At 46.2% G+C, this 16,270-nt stretch overlaps 1 protein-coding gene across 6 annotated transcripts in view; it reads left to right on the top strand.

Annotated features, from left to right (window-relative positions):
- The window catches only part of MYT1 (myelin transcription factor 1), a 169,765-nt gene that overhangs the window by 60,442 nt on the left and 93,053 nt on the right, over nt 1-16,270 (top strand). For all 6 annotated transcript variants that reach the window (XM_083618428.1, XM_083618425.1, XM_083618426.1 and 3 more), the window contains exon 2: nt 5,161-5,261. In XM_083618428.1, coding sequence (XP_083474554.1) covers nt 5,161-5,261 — 101 coding nt within the window. The remainder of the gene's footprint in view (nt 1-5,160; nt 5,262-16,270) is intronic.

The following is a 16,270-nucleotide window of genomic DNA, read 5'->3' as shown; positions in this document are numbered from 1 at the left end:
AGAAAGAAAGAATCATAGAATCATAGAATCATAGAGTTGGAAGAGACCACAAGGGCCATCGAGTCCAACCCCCTGCCAAGCAGGAAACACCATCAGAGCACTCCTGACATATGGTTGTCAAGCCTCTGCTTAAAGACCTCCAAAGAAGGAGACTCCACCACACTCCTTGGCAGCAAATTCCACTGTCAAACAGCTCTTACTGTCAGGAAGTTCTTCCTAATGTTTAGGTGGAATCTTCTTTCTTGTAGTTTGGATCCATTGCTCCGTGTCCGCTTCTCTGGAGCAGCAGAAAACAACCTTTCTCCCTCCTCTATGTGACATCCTTTTATATATTTGAACATGGCTATCATATCACCCCTTAACCTCCTCTTCTCCAAGCTAAACATGCCCAGCTCCCTTAGCCGTTCCTCATAAGGCATCGTTTCCAGGCCTTTGACCATTCTGGTTGCCCTCCTCTGGACACGTTCCAGTTTGTCAGTGTCCTTCTTGAACTGTGGTGCCCAGAACTGGACACAGTACTCCAGAAAGAAGCTGAGAACACAGTAGCACACTTTGCAGTTCTATTGCATCCTTGTGGAACTGCAATGGACAGACTATTGCCTGGTACCTCTGGTAACTGACTGAGACCTCCACGTATAGAGCGGTATATACCGTATTGGCCTGAATATAAGCTGCACTCGAACATAAGCAGCACCTTTAAAATTCAAGGAGGGGGGAGAGACAATACCCGAATAAAGCCGCTCCCTTAAAATTCCTCAGGCACTCACACCTGTTCCGTTTTACTGTATGTCTGTTTCAGCAGCAATATCGTATAAGCCAATTTTTGTAAGGTCGTGATTTTAAGCCACACTTTAACTTTTTCACTATCGGAATTTGGGGGGGGGGAGTGAGGCTTATATTCAGGCCAATACAGTAAATGCAATAAATAATAATAATGGCCAGGTGTGACAGTAACCACAATAAATATTCATAAAATGCACTGCTTTTGCTGTTCAACCTTGTATACCTCAGGTCTTTTGACCTGGTCATGACTTACTTCCACTGAAATCTCCAGTCTCCTTTCACCTTACCTGGCAGTGGAGGGGAAAAATCACACCCATAGAAACCTTTTCTGGCACAAGGGGAAAGGGGTAATTCGTCCCTATGCACGACACACAGAGGATCACGGGGTGCATTCCTACTGTTTACTTTGTACAAGCTATGGGACTCTTACATCATACATTTAAAGCACTCTTAAAGGTAAAGGGATCCCTGACCGTTAGGTCCATTCGTGGACGACTCTGGGGTTGTGGCATTTATCTCACTTTACTGGCCGAGGGAGCCAGCGTACAGCTTCCAGGTCATGAGGCCAGCATGACTAAGCCACTTCTGGCAAACCAGAGCAGCGCATGGAAATGCTATTTTCCTTCCCGCCGGAGCGGTACCTATTTATCTACTTGCATTTTTGGCGTGCTTTCGAACTGCTAGGTTGGCAGGAGCAGGGACCGAGCAACGGGAGCTCACCCTGTCGCGGGGATTCGAACCGCCAACCTTCTGATCAGCAAGCCCTAGGCTCAGTGGTTTAACCCACAGCGCCACCCGCGTCCCTTGCACTCTTATACCACTTTAACAGCCATGGAGAATCCTGGGAACTGTAGTTTGCTGAGCACGCTGTAGCTCTGTGAGGTCAGCACCCTTTTTTAAAAAAAACTACAGTTCCCAGCATCACCCATGACTGTTAAAAGTGGTATAAGAGTGTGTTAAATGTATGTGCTCCTGGGAGTTTTTCCATAATGGTCGGTTTCAGGACCTTGGATAGCTCTAAACAGACCCCCCCCACCCCCTTGGCTTAAAAGTTTAACATTCAGTCTGGGGGCAAATTCAGACCGAAAGCACTTATTCATGCAGCACATTGTCAGCCTATGGAACTCCCTGTCACAGGAGGCAGCGATGGCACCGATTCTGATGGCTTTAAAAGGATTGGGCAAATTCATGGAGGAGGAGAGGGCTATTAAACTCGGTGAGACTTACTTTTGAGTCGATATGCATGGGCCTTGCATTGTCAGACACTGCACTGCACAATTTCTTGAAGATTCAACTGGGAGACGCATTTTAGTCTCATGTGAATAGTACTATGGTGGATAATACAATGATGTTGATGATGATGTGATATTGTTACCCTTTGATGCATATATAATTGACATCTTTTTCCACATATTTCATAGGGTATCTTTTCTGCCTGCGTGTGGGCTTTCCCCCCCTGTAGTTGAAAGCTGCCGTGCTTAATTGCCCTTTGTTTGTTTAATCTTTTTCTCCTCTCCTTCGGAAAAAAGCCCCGCATCTATAGTTTCTTCCATCCCATGTGAATATTATTTACTTAAGCAAAGCAGTGAACGATGCCTGGAAAATTCAGCTCTTGAAGCGTGCATTTAATTTAAACCCTAACACAGAATGTTAAACTGTGTATTGCACCACTAATGGCTAATCATTAAAACCTATTAATTGAGGTTTAACAGCTGTGTAATAGAGATACACGACGCTCACTCCCTCAGAAAATATGATGTAATATCTGACTGGGATAAAAATGATGCCAAGCGGGGGGTGGGGGGGCAGATTCATTGCTGAAAACTAACAGCATAGCTATCCTAATGGGAGACCCATTTCCCTGCTTTTCACATTTTCTCCGTTCTTTTAAACAAATTGTATTTTAAAATTTGAATATCGCTTCTGAAAAACAATAATAACGGCCCATTACCATCCCAATGGACTTCCAGCCTGCTCCGTGACACAATCTGAAATTTCTCATCCTTACCTTCAAATCTCTCAATGGACCTGCTCCTGCTCACCTTTCCAACCTGTAGCTCAATCCTGGAGAACATGTTTTGCATGCAAAAAGGTTCCTGGAGGACAAGGAGACCAGCAGTGCTGTGTCGAAACTGGGCCTCCCAATTTCTCACAGGTTTTGTTCCACTACCAAATAAGCCTGCATAGGAAGATCGGAAGCTGCCTGGTTTGGAATCAGACTCATTGGTCTGTCTGAGTCAGTATTGCACACACTGGCTGGCAGCAGCTCTCCAAGGTTTCAGGCAGGAATCTCTCCCAGCCCTCCCTGAAGATGCCGGGCATCGAATATGGGACCTTCTGCATGCAAAATAGCTGCTCAGCCTCTGAGCTATGGTCCTTCCATTGTCCTTCCATTTTTCAGCCCTGCTCTCACTTCAGTATTTCTTTGGAATCTTTGTGGGTGCAAGGTTTGGTGCTTCCCTTAGCCCTGTAAGCTGGGCAGGGTATGCATGTCTTTCTTTCCAACAAACATTTCCCCAGCACTCTGTAGCTTTTTCCTGGCTGCCTGTGTTTCCTGATCTCCTTCCCATGGGCAGAGTTCACCTCGCAGTGTCTTACCCTGGGCTTGCACTGAAGTGTGGACACCCAGGAAGGCTGCAGAGTGCAGGCCACTGGCAATGAGGTGTCCACCATGAAAGAGAAGGCACTCACAAGCCACCCTCCACCACCTCAAAGTCAGACAAGCCGTACACCCCACCCCATGAGAATTTCACCAAAATTCCATCTCTCCTTTGTTAATTTTCAGATGAGATTTCTGTTCTCATTAACCAATAGAGAATGAACTAAAATTCTGGATGTCTGCAAAGAGAGAAGAGGAGACTGTTCAGTAAGGTTCAACTGCAGTGCAGAACTCCACTCAAAGGAGTTCAGACTCGCAGAATCAACACACAAGGTTTGCAACATTAGGGGGTGCCTTACACACAGAAGCTTTCTTTCAATGGGCTCAGTTCACACATTCTCCAGGAATTACTGAGTGCACCAAGATGATTGACAAATCCCTGTCCGTCAGCTGGTGAGCAACCAAGTGATGGCTTCCCTGCAGTTATCCCAGAACTTTTGCATGTCCTCCCCAACATGTGCTTTCCAGTGGATGTAACTAGCTGCCAGCGAGAGAGAAATCAAGCATGTGTGAATCAAACCATTGTGTGAATGAAATATCAAGTGGTGTGTGTGTGTTTATCAGCCCTGGGCTTTTAGGCAGAAGCCTTGGGACTTTCTGTACTCTGTAGCCTTGACTTAATAGGGAAACTGAATTTTGCCATTCCGTGTTCTCAAGGTAGCTACATCCTTCCCTGTTGAGAAGAGTCCTCTGCCTGGCAGTGAAGGGCAGTTGCCGTCCTTTGCCTGTGACCTCTTTGTCAACATTTAATATGTCTTGCTATAAATCTGCACATTGGGAGGACAAATTAATACCTTGAAGGTTGCTGCTGGTGGTTTTTTTTTTCTAAGTTGCCACGATCAGGGCAAAGCAAGTTACAGAGATGTCCCTGTGAATCATGCTGCCCCTTCACAGCTTAGGGTCCCTTTTTTATTGTGCATTTGTCATGATTTGTGAAAATGGGCTGTTGGACTCGATGGCCCTTGTGGTCTCTTCCAACTCTATGATTCTATATGCGATTCCAGACTGCTTGTACCTGTAAAACCTTCAAGGAAAGACATCTTGCTTCCTTTGCACAGCTCTGGCATCTGCAGGTAGAGCTGGTGTTGTCCCCCACCTGGAATGCTGGAGAGCCACTCCCAGTCAGATTAGATCAGGGGTCAGCAACCTAAGGCCCATGCGCCACAAGCGGCCCATGGGGGTCATTTAACTGGCCCACCCCCGAACCGAGCTGCCTGCTCAGCGAGTCCCCACACGCTGTGCTAAACCGGCCCAGCGCGGCGCGAGGACTCAATTCTGCGGTGTCAACAATTGTGTCTGCACGTGCACAGACACCGGAGATCATGTCTGTGCAGACACAGATGCCGGAAATCACATCTGCGCAGGCGCAGGCACTGGAAATCGCGGGTGCGCTTGGGCGCGTGCACATTCTGGCCCACAGAGGGATCTCCGCTGGGGTGAACTGGCCCAGGCGAGGTAAACATTGCCGACCTCTGGATTAGATAATACTGAGCTATATGGATCAATTTTCTCACTTGGTATAGCGTCCTATGCTACCCTGGTCCTATGTCCTCATGCTATCCTGTCCCTACCTGCACCCCACCCATGTGAACTCTGATGAACCTCCATTGACTATCCTCCGAACTAAGCCTCCCGGAGAAAGCATCACTAAAGTGGTGCCAGAGGCCTCCCTAAGCTGCCTTCATTGCTGACGCCATCTCTTTCTCTTAAATCCTTAGAAAATGAGTTCCGAGGCAAACTGCTGAGTCAAAGGTGGACCCGTGGAGAAAAGATCAGCAGTTGCGAGACAGCCAAAGGCCTCCACAGCAGGCACATCAAGGTGAGGTCCTCCTTAGAGGGAAGCATCAGTAAACTCACAAAGCTAAGATACTAACACCCTGGTCTTGCTGTGCATTAATTACCAGGAGCACCAGCAGACAATGGGGGCAGGGTTTTTCCCAGAAATAAGACATTCATTGAAGCGTTTGCTTGTTGAATTTGTATCCCATTCTTCCACCAAATGGTGCTCAAAGAAGTGAAATATGATTTTTAAAAATACAATAAAATGCAATGATGCAGGAATAAGATGGGTCTGCCAGTGACTGTGAAACAGGAGAGGGGGAGCTTCGAGGTTCCAGAGACATCTTGCTGGTTGTTTTCAAAATACGATGCTGGACTAGGAGGACTTGGTCTGATTCTACAGGCAATTGGTAATGCTCACACACAATAAACACTGCATTGTCACTCTTTCTTGAACTTTTCAACAGTCCAGAGAGGAAGTTGCAATCCCCAATGCATTGACCTGGGACCAAGTCCCACCACAGCTGTCAAAGTTTCCCTTTTTTTAAGGGAAATTCCCTTATTCCGAATAGGATTCCTTGCAAGAAAAGGGAAAAGTTGACAGCTATGAGTCCCACTGAACTCCAAAGGGCTGGTCTCTGAATTACTGTGTGCATTATTGCACTGTCAATAAGGCTCCTCCTCAACCCAGACTAAACTTGCCTCACTTTGATACTGGTGTCCATTCTTCCTCTGCTTACCTGCCCCATGAACTGAATAGCCCTTACCAGGGTTTTTTTTGGGGGGGGGTTGCATGAATTCACACACTTAAATATATATATATATTGATTTAAAGGAAAGTGGTACAATGAAAAGATTGCACAACTACAACTGTTATTTAGTTTTGATTCTCAAAGGAGAAATAAAATTAAAGGACCCTGTATCTCCCCCCACCCAACCCCCCGGGGAACAAAAAGCAGAGGGATCAATATTTTGAGCAGGAAGAGAAGGTGTTCAGTAGCACCTCCCCTTTTACCATTCCTCCACTCCCAGTTGCAGCCTCTGAGGGCTCACCTACACTTATGATTGTGCTATGCCTAGAAGCCACAGGTCCAAGCAGTCTTCCACTTGACCCATACTTTCTGGGCATGGGTCCAAGTGGTTTCCCCCTTGCCCCACTTCTTTCCCAGGGAAAACCCACTCTTTAGCAACAGATCAGAACAAGTGGCAATCCAGGGAAACTCCAAATTGCCTGCTTGCTCTGAATGAGCAGTAGAGAGTGCTAAAAAGGGGAAAGCAGTAGGGGAAGAGGAATGGTGGATAATCCTTAAGGCTGGTTATTGAGATTGAGAGAGAGAGAGGAGACTGAGGTTGCTTCCAGGCAACCTATTTATTTCACATTGGTCCTGATTTGCTTGCACAAAGTTTGCCTGAAAGGTAATATGATGCTCATTCTATATTGAGCATCCATTCCGATTGGTTTGCTGGAAGATTATACAATATTGCATCTAGCAATTGTGATCCCACAGTTTCTAGTGCATTTCCCTGTCACTTTCCTTCCTGCAAACAGTCAGGGGGCTTTTCTTTTCTTTTTGGAATCGGGTCTGCCGTGCAAGGATCTCGAATCTGCTTTAATTGTGCAGCCTAAATTTGCTGATATGCAGTTGAATCCCACCAGCAAAAGAAAGTAAGTGGTCTGACTCTGGCTCTCCCCACCACCACGTTTCATCTAGCTTGGCCCTAACATTGCTTGAGGCCCTACATTTACGCTTGGCTCGGGGAGACTGTTTGCAAACTCCCTAAGGCCATAAACAAAGGTAATTTGCTTCCAAAATAGGTTTATTCACCAGTAAAAAGAGAGATAATAAATATCAGCAAGACAAACCCGCGAGCTAAGAAACTAACATAAAAGGTCTAAGATACAGACTTGTCAGAAAGAGACTCCTGACAGGCCAGGTGAAAGGCGAAGTCTTTTGGAAGAGCTAAATGAATTCCTTCATTCATTCCTTCATTCATTAGCAAAGCAACCCTAATTAGAAGTCTCGGTGAAAGGAAAGCAAGTTTTAAAAAGAGAGTGGGTGTTGTTGTGTTAACACAGGAGGGTATTTAAGGAAAGCGACCCAGCTGCAACTTTTTGAAAAGGAGGAAAGGGGAAAGGCGGAACTGTCAAAAGTTCAGGCTAAAGTCTCTTGCCAGAAGATTAGGAGGCTTTTATGAAGGGATACTTCCGGTCTTATCTTGGTCCTCCTGAAACACGGAGCCCTGTGTCCCCCTGGTAACAAGGCATCATCTTGTGGTGGTTAAAACAGGCTCAGTGTAAGATAGCTGAGCCAGCCTGTATCTAAAGACCTGCTGCCAGTTACAGAGGAGAAACCAAACAGGGTGGTTGTTCAGCCTGCCAGAATCCAAACCCTGAAAGGTCTCCTGTTACTTTAAGAGCTGCTGAGGAAGGCCACGCATGGACAGGTGTGGCTTTTGCTCCTCACAGGGCTGCATTGACAGGGGAAGTTGCACCTGGTGGGGTTTTCCCGCTCTCTTCTGTGCAGCTCTTAAAGGTCCAGAGGCTTCTGGGGGCCTAGTTTCCATAGAGCTCTCGTTGGGACATTTAGGTTGGTTTATCAATCTAAATGATGATGTCTAGTCACCAACAGTGGGCCCAATGGCGAAAAAGGCTATTTCTGCATGTGCTGTAGAGGGAAGTGAGGGGCAGATGGAGCTCGTCAACCTGGGAAGCCAGCCTATCTAGGATAATAATAATAATAATAATAATAATAATAATAATAATAATAATAATAATATTATTTATACCCCGCCCATCTGGCTGGGTTTCCCCAGCCACTCTGGGCAGCTTCCAACAGAATATTAAAATACAATAACCTATTAAACATTAAAAGCTTCCCTAAACAGGGCTGCCTTCAGATGTCTCCTAAAAGTCTGGTAGCTGTTTTTCTCTTTGACGTCTGATGGGAGGGCGTTCCACAGGGTGGGTGCCACTACCGAGAATGCCCTCTGCCTGGTTCCCTGTAACTTGGCTTCTCACAGTGAGGGAACCGCCAGAAGGCCCTCGGTGCTGGACCTCAGTGTCCGGGCAGAACGATGGGGGTGGAGACGCTCCTTCAGGTATACTGGACCGAAGTAAAACTCTGGTCCTAAACCTCCACTGCCTTATGGGACATCTTTGGGAGAAGAAAAGACCAAGGAGTAAACCTTACACAAATCTGGAGTGTAGTAGCCTTGCAACCTCCTTCTGGCAACTCCAGCAGCCAGGTTGGTACCCAATGTCTTGCTCTGCTTTCCTTTGAATTTTTATTCAGTTTTCTTTTTCATTCATTACATACATCTCAAATCCATAACATTTACTACACATTCCTTCCTCCCTCCCCTCCTAGGCTTCCCCCAATTTCCGCTTCTGGTTTGTTTCTCCTTTCGCCCACCTTGCTACCCCCTAAAAGAAAAAGTACTAATAACATATTTATACAATAACATCTAACCTAAAAACATAAAGATGAAAATAAGTACACCGTATTATTTCTCTATCTTCTACACATTTTCTAATACTAATGATGTGAATGTTTATTTAAATCCTGCCATCAAGTCTATAGACTTTCTTTGTTTCTGCAAATATAATATAAACGGTTCCCATTGTTTTTCAAAGTCATTGTTGTCTTTTTCTCGTAGTCTGTCTGTCATTTTTGCCAGTTCTGCATAGTTCATCAACTTCTCTTGCCATTGTTCTTTAGTTGGTGTTTCTCTAGTCTTCCAGTTTTGTGCAATCAACATTCTCGCAGCTGTAGTGGCCTACAAAAATAATGTCCTCTTTTCTTTTGCTATATCTTGGCCTAAGATACCTAGTAGAAAGGCTTCTGCTTTCCTTTGGACCACATCAGAACGGCAGGGGGGGGCTTGTCATCTCGACAGCCCAGGACCTCCTTGCACACTGCCCAGGCTTGCACCCCAGGGTGCTGTTAACACAGTGGTTTGGCTTCACTCCAAGAGGCACACGCCTTGCCTCTCAAGACAGACAGATGCCAATTAAAAAAACAAGGCTAGTCCCTGAATCATCCAGCCAAGTGATGAGAGTTTTGCCACACATGTTCCACCTCCACTATTGGAGGTAATATGTCTTTGAATGCAAGTTGCCAGGAATCACAACTGGGGAGAAGGCCGCTGTTGCATTCAGATCCTGTTTGCTGTTTGTGAGCATCTGGTTGTTCACTGTGAGAACAGTATGCCACTGGAGTGATCCAGCAGGGCTTCTCTTATATTCTTTTGTGCATAAAACTTCATATTTTGTTGTTGTTTAGTCGTTTAGTCATGTCTGACTCTTCGTGACCCCATGGACCAGAGCACACCAGGCACTCCTGTCTTCCACTGCCTCCCTCAGTTTGGTCAAACTCATGCTGGTAGCTTCGAGAACACTGTCCAACTATCTCGCCCTCTGCCGTCCCCTTCTCCTTGTGCCCTCCATCTTTCCCAGCACCAGGGTCTTTTCCAGAGAGTCTTCTCTTCTCATGAGATGGCCAAAGTATTGGAGCCTCAGCTTCAGGATGTGTCCTTCCAGTGAGCACTCAGGGCTGATTTCCTTCAGAATGGATACGTTTGATCTTCTTGCAGTCCATGGGACTCTCAAGAGTCTCCTCCAGCACCATAATTCAAAAGCGTCAGTTCTTCGGCGATCAGCCTTCTTTATGGTCCAGCTCTCACTTCCATACATCACTACTGGGAAAACCATAGCTTTCACTATACGGACCTTTGTCGGCAAGGTGATGTCTCTGCTTTTTAAGATGCTGTCTAGGTTTGTCATTGCTTTTCTCCCAGAGATCATTCTATCATTTTTGAGATTGCATCCCAGTACAGCTTTCGCCACTCTTTTGTTGACTATGAGGGCCACTCCATTTCTTTTACGGGATTCTTGCACACAGTAGTAGATATGATGGTCATCCGAACTGAATTCGCCCATTCCCATCCATTTTAGTTCACTGATGCCCAGGATGTCAATATTTATTCTTGCCATCTCATTTTTGACCACATCCAGCTTACCAAGGTTCAAGGTTCTTACATTCCAGGTTCCTATGCAATATTTTTCTTTACATCATTGGACTTTCCTTTCGCTTCCATGCATATCCGCAACTGAGCGACCTTTCGGCTTTGGCCCAGCCGCTTCATATATTAGTGAAAATAACATGCAGAAATGCATTGCGCTAAGGCGACACGCTCTGCAAAAACGTGTATGCTAGTGAAAGCTGCATGCAAGGTTGTGTCTGTTACGAGAAATTAGCCCTAAGATCTTCATGGATTTTCATTCGGACTTTGGAAAAAAGAGAGATTCACAAACTGATGTGGAAATGTGGAGAAATGAACTTAAGATGGGGAGGGGGAATGAGAAACCAAATCTGACAGTTTAGCCCATCCTTGTCCTCTTCTCATCAAATGCAGGCTTCTTCATTGCAAACAATTGGAAGCTCTGTGCGCGCCAGAAGACTGCGCATTATTGTGCCTCAGCAGCCTTGCGCTTGAATGCCAGCCCCACAAATTGAGACGATGGAAGCATTATAATGTCAGGCACAACGCCATGTAGCAGGTTTTCCAATCCGCTTCCCTCGCAGTGGAGCAAAAGCTCTCCTGGTTGCACGTAGTTAAATGTTTCATTTGCGCCCTTCATTTCTGCAAATGAAAACTGACAACCCGGCTTCGTTAGGCTGTTTATTACACAGCGGTAATTTTTAATTTGGGGCCTTTGGAGGCGAGAACAGCAATCTCTGGTGCACACACACACAACAAGAAATGTCAAGAGAAATTCTCCAAAGATGTAAAGCTGGGGATGCCATGTTTGTTGCTTAGTCTATGGAACTGTAAGAGATGCAGCCAGGGAGGAGGAAGGGCATAAGTTGAAACAGCAAACTCCTAGTTAATTCAGCTGCGAATGAGACTTGGGATGGGTGGGATGTCAGGAGAACTTAAACAGAGCAGCTGGGAGGGCCCTAAAGGAAAAAAATGGAGGCGGGGGAGAATTCAGAGATGTCTGAGGAATGTGTAGCTTGGAGCTCTGCTACTTGATGTACCAGCTACAGAGCAAAACACAGGCAGTGCTTTTGCAAAGGCATACATTTAAAGCTAGTAGTCTTCCTGCTTCCACTGGTCCCTGTTTTGTTCCCCTGGGCTCTGCACAACCAAGAGGCAGACTTTGGAGCCGGTGTTCTTTCTCCCTCTACAACTTCCATCATCCCTGACCATTGGCTAGGCTGACCTGGGATGAGGGAAGTTGAAGTTCAAGAACTTCTTGAAGGCAGCACACTAGCTACCCCCTGAAGTAGGAAATCTTTCCCTACCATTTGGTGGCTGATAGATGATGCTAATAATAATAATAATAATAATAATAATAATAATAATAATAATATATATTCTACCCCGCCCATCTGGCTGGGATTCCCCAGCCACTCTGGGCGGCTTCCAACAAAAGATTAAAAAATACATTAAAACATCAGTCACTAAAAAGTTCCCTAAACATAGGGAATAGAGGATTCCAATGTAGTACTTTGATTGAAGCATGAAGGAAATTTGCTCTCCTGTTATGTAGATAGGATATCCCAATAAATATCACATATGGTGTCCTGTAATATGATGTATGGTTGTTGTTGGTTTTTTGGTGGGGTGGGGGGTTATAGAATCAGTGGGGTTGCTTTTTTCCCCTATTTCGATTGCATTTTTATATGCCGTAACATTATTATTATTATTATTATTATTATTATTATTATTATTATTATTATTATATTCAACAAAGATCTCACGAAATAGAACATTAAAAAAAATAAATGAATGCTTTTTCTGTATAAACTGCTCTCTTTGGTAGCGCATCCACAATCCACGCTGATCGCGTTGGCCTGTTATAAACATCAGGAAGAAATTTCTGACAGTAAGAACTTTTTGATAGTGGAACGGACTCCCTCAGGAAGTCGTGTCTCTCCTTCCTTGGAGGTTTTTAAGCAGAGTTTGGATGGCCATCTCTCATGGATGCTTTAGTTGAGATCCCTGCATTTTAGGGGGTTGGACTACATAAAGGGTCCCTTCTACAATTCTGTGATTCTATGGGCACTTTCCCGTCAACTGTGGGTGCAAACTTAGGGATGGAGGAAAGCAGCCTTATGCCTTACAATGGGTCAATCCATTGGTCCATCTAGCTCAGCCTTATCCACACCAGAAGTGACCAAAGTGGTACCCTTTAGATGTTGTGGATTACAACCCCTGACCATTCCCTGTGCTGGTTGGGCCAATGGGAGTTAACAAAACATATGGAGGGCACCACGTTGACTTCTTCTTCTTCTTCTTTTTTTACATATACATTTTTATTAGTTTTTTTTAACATATCATTTCCAACAATCATATAACATAACTTCTTATCTTATACAACATTTAGACTTCCGACAACACCTCTGATGATTTTCTGTTCTTGATCACTTATTCTGCATTTCTTAATTTATTACTCTTAATTATCATTGTGGGTTAAACCACAAAGCCTAGGACTTGCCGATCTGAAGGTCGGCGGTTCGAATCCCCACAACGGGGTGAGCTCCCGTTGCTCGGTCCCTGCTCCTGCCAACCTAGCAGTTCAGAAGCACGTCAAAGTGCAAGTAGATAAATAGGTACCGCTCCGGCGGGAAGGTAAACGGCGTTTCTGTGCGCTGCTCTGGTTCGCCAGAAGCGGCTTAGTCCTGCTGGCCACATGACCCGGAAGCTGTACGCCGGCTCCCTCGGCCAATAAAGTGAGATGAGCGCCGCAACCCCAGAGACGGTCATGACTACAGCTGCAGTAATTGGTGAGCAAGAAAGACGGGGGGAAATAAGATAAAAATAAGATAAAAGTTCTTCCCTTGCCAAAGATTGGAACTAAGGAGGTTCCTTGAAAAGTTGCGGACGGCTCAGGGGCACACCCTACAAGCGGGGAAGCCATCTCAAATCACTCATGGCAGAAAAGATTTAGCTACCTTCTGCGCCATCACAAAATCGTTGGGAATCTAAATGCGACGCTGCCCCCCTCCACACACAGAGACAAATACTGTCTCTCTTCTTTTCTTTCCGAGGGGCCAAGGGAATAAGTGCTTTCTTAGTGGTTGTTTCCTTTCATCGTTTCTAAATTACGAATGGGGAAAGGTGATGTAGAAAAGCGAAAGAAGAAAGTCACAGCTGTTGTTGTTCATCAAGAGGCATCCATAGTCAGCATGCAGGCCCCATTGTGTTTTCTGCAACCTTTTCTGTTTTCAGGATGGTATTTTTTCCCCCTTTTTCGTTTCTTTTCAAACAAAAATAATTTATCTGCATGGAACCCAAATTGCTAAGGCATGCTTGAAAACCAGCAGAACGTTTGCCAATTTCCCTGGGAAAAGTGACAAAATAAAAGTGAGGGGTGGGGGGAGGGAGAGAGAGAGAAAAAAAAAACCATGCTAGATTTCATTTCAGCAAAAACACACACAGCCGTCCAGCAATCAAAAACATTAATTCTATTGTGAGGCGTGCATCGGAAGGCATTAACTCTGGCGAACACCAGGAACGGCATATTTGAAAGGCTCGTAAATGTAATGAAGTCCTTTTGACACCTGCTCCTCTCCGCACTTTAAATGTGAGCCATCGGTCCGGAGGGAATCAAGGCTTTAAAAATAGAAATTATAGTAATTGTCTTCTTGGGTTATTGGGAAGGTTGTAATAAACACGAGGCTCATAAGGCGATGGGGCGGCAAGAGCGTGGATGACAGGATGCATAAATTACCCCCTTTTTTTTTTTATTTCCCCTCCCCCCCTTCCAGTGGCCCCCTCCAGCAAATCACACAGTATAAATCATTGTACGTTAGCGCTACATTACTGCAAGGGGAAATAATATGCATGGAAATTCCATCTGAGATATTCGGTTCACAGACGAGACTTCAGGGCGCTTTTGTCATCCTTCAGCATTTTAAACAAAACAACTCGGAACAACTCCTGGCGAGGAGCAACCTTCCGTTGCCCAGCTCAGGAGAAGAGCGCAGGGGGGAAAAGGAATATGCGGGGGGTGAGGAACTCTGGCTGCAGAGCCACACTGCAGACTGGTACCCGTTTAATACCGGTTTAAACATCATGGCTTCGTCCAAAGAAGGCTGGGGTTTGTAGCTTGCTGGGGGCAGCTCTGTTCGAGACCCCCTAGGCCTTCCTGCAGACAGATCTGCAGCGCCCAGGAGTCTCCAAGGAGGGGGAATCAAACCAGTTTTAATTCTGCGCCGTGCAATCCAAAGAAGCCCACATTTAAGAGCAGCCTCCTTCCACCTCCCTCCTTCATTGAAGAACAACAGATCACAGCACGTGTCTGGCAACTGGCGTGTACTCATGACTCTTTGCCAATGAGAAAGCAGTACACTTTGTTTGCGTCCGACACTCTGCCAGCGAAGGGACAGAGAAGGGAAACAGCATGTGCTGTTCGATGCAGTTCGTGTTCCAGCTGCTGCCTTCGGCCCTACAAATCCCCCCCCCACCCTTCTCTCCTCCTCCTTAATTTCATTCCATGGCATCTTCCATCCCCCCCCCCCCTTTTTGGCTTCTTCCCATCACACTAAGGATATTGCCGGCCTATGATAGCCGGTCAATGCTTTCCATGAAACGTTGAGCCTGGGATGTGTGTGTGCTGAAGCCTTTCTTGGCAACCTAACCCAATCTATTCTAGGCTTTCATTTCTCCGGGGAATTTCATTTCCTCCTGTGGGAGGGGGCCATAGTTCATAATAATAATAATAATAATTTATTATTTATACCCCGCCCATCTGGCTGAGTTTCCCCAGCCACTCTGGGCAGCTCCCAATCAAGTATTAAAAACAATACAGCATTAAATATTAAAAACTTCCCTGAACAGGGCTGCCTTCAGATGTCTTTTAAAGATAGGATAGCTACTTATTTCCTTCACATCTGAAGGGAGGGTGTTCCACAGGGTGGGCGCCACTACCGAGAAGGCCCTCTGTCTGGTTCCCTCTAACCTTACTTCTTGCAATGAGAGAACCGCCAGAAGGCCCTCGGCGCTGGACCTCAGTGACCGGGCTGAACGATGGGGGTAGAGACGCTCCTTCTGGTATACAGGACTGAGGCCATTTAGGGCTTTAAAGGTCAGCACCAACACTTTGAATTGTGCGCGGAAACGTACTGGGAGCCAATGCACATCTCTCAGAACTGGTATTATGTGGTCCCGGCGGCCGCTCCCAGTCACCAGTCTAGCTGCCGCATTCTGGATTAATTGCAGTTTCCGGGTCACCTTCAAAGGTAGCCCCACGTAGAGCGCATTGCAGTAGTCCAAGCGGGAGATAACCAGAGCATGCACTACTCTGGCGAGAGAGTCCACGGGCAGATAGGGTCTCAGCCTGCATACCAGGTGGAGCTGCTAGACAGCTGCCCTGGACACAGAATTAACCTGTGCCTCCATGGACAGCTGTGAGTCCAAAATGACTCCCAGGCTGTGCACCTGGTCCTTCAGGGGCACAGTTACCCCATTCAGGACCAGGGAATCCCCCACACCCGTCCGCCCCCTGTCCCCCCAAAACAGTACTTCTGTCTTGTCAGGATTCAACCTCAATCTGTTAGCTGCCATCCATCCTCCAACCGCCTCCAGGCACTCCAGTTCAGTGGTAGAGTGCCTGCTCTGGGCCAAGAAGGTCCCAATTTCAATCTGTAGCATCTCAAGGTAGAATCCTGGGCGTAGCCAGGAGGGCAGGAGGGCAGTTGCCACCCCCCCATAAAGTAAATAAATAAAAAATACTTAACTAACTGGCCAATTGCATTGCAGGTAACTCGGTTCTGTCCCACCCCCCAGCATAAAGCCTGCCCCTCCCCATTAATCCTGGCTACACCCATGGGTAGATTCCTGCCTGAAATGATGGGGAACTGCTGCCAGTCGGTGTAGACCAGTGTTTTCCAACCTTGGGTCTCCGGCTGGTTTTGGACTGCCAATCCCATCATCCCTGACCATTGGTCTTGCTAGCTAGGGATGATGGGAGTTGTAGTCCAAAAACAGCTGGAGACCCAAGGTTGGAAAAGACTATACTGAGCTAAGGAACCCATTGTA

The sequence above is a fragment of the Podarcis filfolensis genome (genome assembly GCF_964270895.1).
Source record: "Podarcis filfolensis genome assembly, chromosome: 6".
NCBI classification, from domain to species: Eukaryota; Metazoa; Chordata; class Lepidosauria; order Squamata; family Lacertidae; genus Podarcis; species Podarcis filfolensis.
The sequence above is the reverse complement of the archived record's forward strand: the minus strand, read 5'-3'. Positions and strand labels throughout refer to the sequence as shown.